Genomic DNA, 9,157 nt, shown 5'->3' with positions numbered 1-9,157 from the left:
TGTCTCAACCCACCACCATGGTTTCTAATGTTTTAGGGATCCCCTTTTTTTATCTGATAGATAACTTGCCCCTTAAGGCTTTAGCAAGAAAAAGCAATCCACTAGCAGAGCATTGCATAATTAAGTTCATCCATAAGCAGCGGCAATCCACCTTCGTGGTGTCAAACATTCTAGATGTCCCCTCTTGTACTCCAATACAAACTATGTGTTTTATAAGTCCATCTACAAGCAGCCAAAACCCAACACTAGTATCACCAATGTTTTATCAATCCCCTCCTCTGCTCCAATGGATACCCTACACCCTCACAAATGACAGGAAATGGAACACAAAATCCAAAACTCATTATGAAGGGGAACATGATACAAGTGAGGGTATTTATTACATCATATTTGATGCTAGTATTGGTAAATGCAAGGCTACCAAAAAAATCAATCTGCAGTGTTGGCTTGTTATAGTTATGCATTCATCTTTCAGGTGGGAGTGAAAGCTAACTTATTCATTACAATGAAGAATGAGGAGGGGTATGATATGGACAAAATTTGGTAGATGGTAGGTTGCCTAATTAGGTTGTTCTGGGTAGTACATGCCCTTAATCAAGTCATATGGACACTACATACAAAATAATTATCAAGCCATGTGGACACTACACATAAAACCATATTTTCAATGGATTATTTTCTAAAAGTAGTTGTTTAAACATATCTATCACATCTCTTGATATACTCCCATATAAATCTATTTTCTTGGCTGAAGAACCGCTTCTTCATCTTATTTTAAAAATTCACCGGCACACTATTGTACTTCGGTTGACATTCTAATTAATGATAACCATACAAATCATCCTACTACTCTAAAAATAATGGAGATCTCGTGCTGGGTGGGCATTCTCTTCTCCACATCGAGTTCATTGCTTCAAGCCTTCATGCTGCTACGCGTATGCTGGTCTGACACGCCGTGGCCATATCGTGTCCCGCTCGGGACCATCGGGTGTGTGGCAATGCTGGGGCTGCCTACGACGCTCATCGTGGTGGTGTTTGTGGCTATCAGGCTCATGTTGCAGCTGACCTTGAGGTTTCTTGAGAAGAAGAGGTTGCTCCCGGTTTGCCGTCAATGTGGAGGAGCTGCTAGTATCGTACCAAAACCGAGATGTGTTCAAGTGGTTGTATCACCTGCAACATTCACCATGACCTCGGGTCATATGTTGTAGATGTATGTTTTAGGTGTAGAGATAGAGAAGAAAAGAGATATAAAATAATTTAGTGGTACTTATTATGCACCGTAAATTTTACTAGTAGTTTAAAATTTAAGATTGTTTGCTTGGTAAATGACTTTTTTTACGAAATTTGAATTACGCGACCATGTGCTACAACGTGATGGCACGACCCTGCTCCCATCGCAACCTGCTCAGACCACACTCGTGCCCCATTGAAGACGAAGAAGAAGACAACTGAGGTTAGGGTTCTAACAACGGGGGGTTAGGGGATTTGTTCTCAACGAACTTAGAAGGAGATTTAGGGGAGGGTGCCCATGACACGATGGTGGAGACGAGCGAGTAGGGTAGGGCGATGGTGGCGCCGCCCACCAAGGTGGTAGGAGAAGGTGGTTCGGCGGGACTAGCAACAGAGATGTCGCGATGGAGGCCATCAGCGACCTGCCCTAGATTAGGGGAAGGCAGGATCGAGAGGCAAAGGCGAGAGACAAGTGGCACGGCGAGGCAGCGGGAGGCCATCGGGGTAGGGGCGGAGACGAGGACAATGAAGGCATCGTGGTGAAGGTTAAGGGGAGGTTGAAGTCGAGGGACAGTGGCAGGAGGTAGGTGGTGCGGCGAGACAACAAGAGCCACTGGCCGTAGGCGGTGGAAGCTAGGGCAGAGGTGGGAGAGAGGACGACGTCAGAAGAAGACAACATGAGAGGGCATCGCGCGGAGCAACAAGATGGGTCACGTATTTCCCAAACGGGCAACCTCGTCCTCCAAATTTTTATTATTTATATTTTATTATTTTCGTATAGACGACGCCGAACTCTCCAGAACCATTGGCATCGCGAGCCCACCAAATGCGGAAATATTCCGTCCCTACTCGGTAATCACCGTCCCACGTCGGATCCAACGGTCGCCAGCAACGGTACGGATATTTTTCGATCGTATTCGAGACCGAATTCATTTAGAGAGGTTTAGATCTATTCGTATCTGAGTCCGAATATTTAATATCCGATACCATATCCGTATCCGAATACTTAAATGGTATATTTATGATGTCGACATCCAATCATATTTTATCCGACGTGATTGATATTATTCGTATTCGAATCCAAATTCAACCAGAAATATGAAAACAAATATTCGTCACTACCCCGCACGCCGCCCACCCCCGTATCTCTCGCTTCGTCTCCTCGCACCGCCTTAACCACGCCGCCACACCCGTCACTAATCCTCCGATTACTGCGCCACCTGCGAGGCCCTTCTCCCTTTGACACCCAAGAAAACCGCCGAGGCACCATTATTGCCTTTCTGTTCTGCCCCATCGTCTGCCTCTCCTGGTTTCTTTCGAGTAAAGAGAGAGAGGGAGTGGCCGAGTAGTAGGGTTCAAGAAGGATCTTTGGCCGTTGGAAGCATTGCGCTCGGGGAGGAGTGGAGCCAGTGGTGCCTTCGAAATCTCGTCGTGCCTTCGCTAGGCCCTCGGGTTCTTGGGGCATCCGCCGGATTCGATTTCTTGGGGATTCCATCTCGAGGTTAGCTGGTTCGTGTTAGCGGAGGAGGCTGGTCGGGGCTACAATGGTACGTTTCCAATCCCTTCCCTCGCGGTTCCTGCCCTGTCTTTATTAATTATTACTGCTGCTTCGCGAAAAAAAAAATGGTGGACCGGGCGAATTTTGTTGCCGATGTCGTCCCAGAGCCGACAGACGAGTTCTTGCGGACTGGTTGTGCTGTAGACACCGGACATTTGAGCATGGTCCTGGCCTTGATCTGGATGGTCCCCGCTGTGCAACCGGATGGGGGCCGTCACTGTTGGGAGGAGCATTGTTGTCTTGTCCTATTCCTAGTTTTTACTCTGGCATTGAATCTACGGTGTATGGGCTTCGACTTCCCATCTATGCTTTCGGTGTGGACTCTATTTGAACCATGATTAGTGCAGTCAAGTACATGCCTCCGCATGTTATTAGCCTACAGATGGGCCAGTAGAGCATCAGGCGCTACCTTTGCAACAAACGGAGCAACTTTCTTTTGTTCCTAACTTTGTAGTGAGGCGGGCAAATGAAGTATGGTTTAATTTATCCATATTAGTCTTGTTCAAAATAAATCCTGACACACAACAGCTACAGTTTAGTTGAAAAAATGTGAAAGCTTGGTAACGTGAGTGGTTCATTGTGGAAAATAACCAAACAGTACTTAATAGTTAGTACTAATGATAGCGGCCCTGATGATTAAGGTTTGATATCAACATGTGTTCGTAGAAAAGTTTGCATCATTATTTTTTGTTCATAGTATCAAGAAGGTAATGTATGGGGAAAGGACCGGGACTTGTGTAGGTCAGAGTGATGGGTCAATTAAACAGGGAGGCAAGCTTTGAGGAGGTGGTAAGTAAATATGCAGAAGATGGTGAAACTCTTTGAGGTGGTGAAGATGTGCAAGAGCCATTTATTTACACGTGCCCTACAGGAGAGGCATAAGAGGCATTTGTGTGTGTGTGTGTGTGTTGCATAGTTTGTTTGTTACATAAATACTTCCATGCTGTAAAAGTAGCCTTCGTTGCCTGGAGTCTTATTTGGTTCTTCAGGTTGTGGTTTTGAATCTGACTTGCAACGGAATTCAATGAAGTGGCTTTAGGTTGGAAAGTAAAATATTATTTAAGGTGATCATAAATTGTCAAATGGAAGAGTGGGGGATCATCTTGATGATCATGGAGGATGCTCAAAGTTGTAGCTTCAGGCCAGGTCCTCCAGACGCTGGTGGGGGAGCAGGCAGAGGCGGGTTAGGGCATGAGGGCTGACGGGGGAGAGGCAGAGGGCGCCGGCAGGGAGAAGCAGGTGGAGGCGGAGGCATCAACAGGGTAGAGGTTGGTGGAGCTCTAGGCAGCCAGGAGCCCAGGCGCAGGTGGTGGTGGAGGTGCTGGCAGTTGAGAGGCAGTGGCAGAGGCTGGAGCCAATGAGGGAGTGGCGAGCGAAAGCGAGAGCCTAATAAAAAATAGCCCTAGCTGTGGAAAAAATGGGAGCCATATATACTTATACTATAAACCTAATGGGCCAGCTAAGGGTGTGCCAAATGCTTCCCAACATATAAAATTCTTGGGCTGACTCAGTAGTTTGGACGGCCTGATTGGACGACTAATCATGATTAGTCATAATTAGTCGAATGACTAATTTTGTAGTCGAGGTAATCGTATCGAGGACCCTTATCTAGCCTCATGTTACAATACGGATGACTAATCATGATTAGTCGGCCGATCTGATAACACTGATATGACCTCATGATCTTTTGAGCTTTGTATGGTAGAGTGTTTCCATTTGTATGTGATATCATGACTGCAAAGTAAATAGAATAGCACTGATATGACCTCATGATCTTTTGAGCTTCCTTTGATTGTCTTTATAAGTCCATATACGTTTGTTCCAAGTTTTATTTTTAACTTTGACAATAATAAATATCTAAGATTTTTATAGTTTGACATCACTAGGTTAGTTGTGAAAATACTATTATAATATATATCTCTTTTCATTAAGATAATATATATTTGAAGATATCGCTAGCCAAAGTTTTTTTTTTCATAGGACATATCTAGACGGACTTATGTTTGTGATTGGAGGAAGTATAAAACTCTGATACCAAATTGGATACATGATGCTTGCTTTCAATGATATTTGCTGGTTTAGTCCACCTGCAAATGCTGTACTTAATGCAATACCTATTTGATACAAGTATGTTTTGTGCCATCTTGTATTATTACTGCCGCAGTCATCTTTTCTTTCCAAATTAGTCATTATTATATTTTCATGTGGTTTTTATAAACTAGGTTATATTCAGTATCAGACAAATGTTTCAATGTGATGTTTATCTAACTCCCAACATTCTAGTCCCTATTGCTAAACTATTTTTTTATTTATATTTGGTTTGGTATACTTGAGATCAGCTTGATTTTGTTTGCTGAGCACCTGGTCATTACGTCTGGTTTGGTTTCTAAATTTTCTGTGTTGACCTTGCTTAACTTTGAGATTGTAAAAGTTACTATGGATGTTGTATCAGAAAATATGATAATGCTATCAGCCTATTTTATGGTTTAATTGTTTATTAACTAACCCCTTGTCATTTCTGCAGAATGCTCTGTGTGAAGTGTGTGGAGCTATTGGTTATGAACATCTCCTGTTATGTTGCACTGACTGCAAGGGAGGTCATACACACCAGTATGTGCCTTTTCATCCTGAGGATACCTAATTGTTAACTTTGCAATAATAGGAACAAATAATTACCTGGTACCTCTGAACATATTTTGTTGAATCCAATATTTATGTTTGCCTTGTTAACGGACATAGTCAACAATAAATTTCTTCTTTTTCCCCCTCGAACTAAGCAGAAAAACTGCATGTCATTTCATTCAGTAGAGAGATTTGTTCTCTTTTGAAAGTTTTTATATAGATCACATTAAATGCGCTACTTCTGTTCTGCAGTTTAGGTATGTTAGTACTACATGTTTTGCTTTCTTTTCTGAATCTAAAAGATATTGCCAATCTATTCATGAATTCATCATTGGTGCAGGTACTGTTTGGACAAAGTTCTCTTTGATGCAACTTTAGAGGACTGGTTTTGTGATGAATGCAAACAATGGCGTAATGAAGGTTCTCACAGCAGGTCTCTAGAGAAGGTGTCAAGTGAAAGGCCATCAAATCATGCTCGATTTGACTCTACATCACAGCAAGCAATTATCAAGAGACCGGAGTCAGCTAGGGTTGTAGGGACATGGGGACAACAAAAAAGGAAGTCTACAGTTGTAGGTGCAAATCTAAAGAAAAAACATTCTTCTAGGGCAAAGTCTTTGCGAAAGAAGTGCATTAGGAACAAATCAAATATGAGAGGCAAAGGCATCAATAGAAGAGGTATAAGGTCTAAACGTTCTTCGAATTTTACAGAGCAGTTGAACCTCTCAATAGGACAGGTTGGCTCAGCTTTGTTATCGAAAGGTGTTAAGCAGCCTACCCCTGTAATTGTGAATGCCCTTGGTTATACATTAGGAGACACTGGTCAATCTCATGTGTTGAAACCATTGGAAGGGTTAGCCCACAAATCAATGCAAACTCCACAATCACTAACAACAGATCAGGTGTATTCAACTTCATCCTTAGAGATCTCTTCAAAAGCTAAATTCGCTCTTGAGGCTAGTGCTACAGAAGTTGAAATTTCTGATACTGTTCAAAACTTGAGAAAGGACAGCCCAAAAAAGCGTAGACGTCTCATTCTAACTGGTGAGGATGAAGAAGAAGAAGAAGAAAAAGAAGAAGAAGAAGAAGAAGAAGAAGAAGAAGAAGAGAAGGCTGAAGATGTCCAGCAGGAAAATGTCAATCATCAACCTCTTAAGTGTAATGAACCAATGGTGAAGCATCAGATAAACACTGAATATTATGTGGAAGAGGCTGTACAAACTGGAGACATAAATGACCAATGTCTCATAAAAGGTAGGCGAATGAAGCAGAGGAGAAGATACATAGTTGAAAATGAAGATGAAGAGGATACCGAAGGTGCTGAGTGTGCTCTGAACAATGCTTCAAAGTGGCCTTCAAATGACAGTGCAAAGATGGCGTCACAAACTCCAGTTGCAACCGATCATTCTCACCAATCCAGACGTTCTGAATCAGAACGTGTCGATCGACATTATCATATTTGTTTGCAACCCCTTGATGAGCCTGTTTGGAGGTATGTTAGATGATCTTTTTCTTCTCTGAACAAAAGTAATATTCTTGTATAACATCTTAAATTGTACAATATTTTTCTTATCTGAATCATAGTAATATTTGTTTGCTCTTTGAAAAAAGTGATTCTTCTTTTTTGTATAGAAATGTGATGCATCCTTTTTTTAATTTGAACAGTGGAGTCTTTAACATAGACAACGAAGTGTTTCTTAAGTTGGATGCACACTTGTCAAACAAAGCGTGCCAGAGAGTTCATGAATTGTCAGGATTGTTGCAGCCAGTAGTTGAAGTAAAGACACTCTCTCGGTTTCAAGTCTGGCCAGAGAGATGGATATCTTCAGGACCTACTGATGAAAGCATTGGGTTATTTTTCCTCCCGCATAGTTCGATGTGTGTTTGCCTCTCAAATTATTTCCTCTTTCCATACTCAATGTGATTGTGGATTACTAATATTGTCATTTCATTCCAGGCAAGATGAGGAGTTAACCAGACTTAACAGAATTATCAAGAGTGATGATGCCTTACAGATTACTATTGGTATTGCGGAGTTACTGATATTCCCTTCTGTCCTATTGCCAGAACAATATCATCGTAAGTGTCGCAGTTGGAGAATGCCACCCCCCTCCTCCCCACCCAAAATAAATAAATAAATTGCTAGATGATGCAAACACCTGTTTCTTTTTTCATATTTAAAACCCTTTTCATATGAACCAGCGTTGCTTTTGATATATCCTTATCTTATATTGGAATATTTTCCTGACCATTTCCTGTTACTGATCAAATTCTTTTGAACTTCAGTCTTCCAGCGGAAACACTACCTGTGGGGAGTGTTTAGACAAAGAAAAGATATTCTTGACAATGGTGTTCATGTTGAAGTGCGAGATGGTTCAGCACATGCAACAGGGGAAGGGCAACATCAAGAATATAATCTTTTGGACCAACAAGATGAAGCATTGTATGAGCTATCGGACAAAGAAACTTTTGCTGTGAAGCATGTTGTGGATGTTGAGGATCAGCTGCAGGTGGAGCGTGACCCAGAGGTGCAAAATGATATTATGAAAGTTGCCACGAGGGAAGGCATTACCTCACTTAGTAGCAGTTGGTCGCCTGCTACGGGCTCTTCGAAAGCTGGATCAAACAGCCCTGTGCAGCCAAGAACCGAGCGTAAATTGTATACTCCTGGAGACGCAGAGCAGCAAGAAGACTTCACCTCTTCACCTCAGTGGGATGCCTCAAGTATCAAACAATCAACTGCTGCTATACCTGCTGAGCATGGCAACAAACAAGCCCACCCAGACTCAGAACCTTCCACCGCAAAGCTTTTTGGATTTATTGCTGTCCGGACACCCAGATCTCAACAACTCATCCAGGAGATGGTCAGCGAAGGTGCAGTGTTATTCCCAGTGCCAGAAGAGATTGCGACGACTGATTCTGTCACAGGCAGCGGCACTGGAGTTGTGTCTTCTGCACTGAACCCTGACGCCAAGTGTGAGGCCCCACAGGCCTTTGATTTTGTGTCTGTGGGACATGGCGAGCTTGGCGTGGATTCTGAAGCCTGCCTGGAGCTGTTTCCAGTGCGCCAGGAACAGATTGGATGGGCTCCAAGGGCAGAAGTTAGTGGGGAAGTGGACCTTAACTTGAGTCTTGGCAAGCGTCTGCCAGCACCTTCCTCGCCACCACTGCTCTGAGACTTGCTTCAGAGTTTCAGGCTCTGTACAGGACTCATGGGCAGGCAACTTTTTGTTCATAATAGTAATGTAGTGTTGTGTTGCCTTGTCACCCGAACTCCCAATGATGACTGGTTTTTCTCTGATCAGTGATCGCCACCAGGGCCTGTAAGTTTTGCAGTGCAGTGTAGGGGTTTTCTTGCAAGGGAGTTAGTCTGTTTGATGAAGTCCCAAACTGATGTTGGCAAAGGCCGTTTGTTCATTGTTGGAAACTTTGCTTTCAGTATGAGTACTTGAACTCTTTATAATTTGGGTACTTGTCTGTTATCTGGCCTTTCGGCATCAATTGGAAATCAATAGGGTTAAATTGAGCGTAATGTTTGTTAACTTTATTGGGACAGATAGTTTTCATGAGAACTTGACATGTTAAGGCTTGTGCTTGCTGCCGCAGCGTAGTGATACAGTATGAGTACTTGCTAACAAAAGGCCTTTGGGGCCGAATTGGGACCTTTTTTTTAGGCATGCAAACAAAAGGCTTCTTGTGTCATATACTATAGGAAAAAATTAGTTCAATAGAACTGAAAGAGCACCG

General features: G+C 42.8%; 1 protein-coding gene across 1 annotated transcript; it reads left to right on the top strand.

Annotated features, from left to right (window-relative positions):
* LOC8073476 lies at positions 2,374-8,936 on the top strand. The gene is made up of 6 exons (XM_021445632.1): positions 2,374-2,777; positions 5,313-5,398; positions 5,751-6,902; positions 7,076-7,288; positions 7,368-7,489; positions 7,697-8,936. The coding sequence occupies exons 1-6, from the start codon at positions 2,775-2,777 to the stop codon at positions 8,584-8,586; spliced, it is 2,466 nt and encodes an 821-aa protein (XP_021301307.1). The 5' UTR covers positions 2,374-2,774; the 3' UTR covers positions 8,587-8,936.

This window comes from Sorghum bicolor, chromosome 8 (genome assembly GCF_000003195.3).
Source record: "Sorghum bicolor cultivar BTx623 chromosome 8, Sorghum_bicolor_NCBIv3, whole genome shotgun sequence".
Taxonomy (NCBI): Eukaryota; Viridiplantae; Streptophyta; class Magnoliopsida; order Poales; family Poaceae; genus Sorghum; species Sorghum bicolor.
Note: the sequence above shows the minus strand (reverse complement) of the source record. Positions and strands in the feature narration are given on the sequence as shown.

Excerpts from the sequence above, each read along its gene's own strand:
- LOC8073476 (XM_021445632.1), top strand. Across the intron at positions 6,903-7,075 it reads CTTGATGAGCCTGTTTGGAG|TGGAGTCTTTAACATAGACA; the intron begins GTATGTTAGATG and ends TAATTTGAACAG. Across the intron at positions 7,490-7,696 it reads ATTGCCAGAACAATATCATC|TCTTCCAGCGGAAACACTAC; the intron begins GTAAGTGTCGCA and ends TTTGAACTTCAG.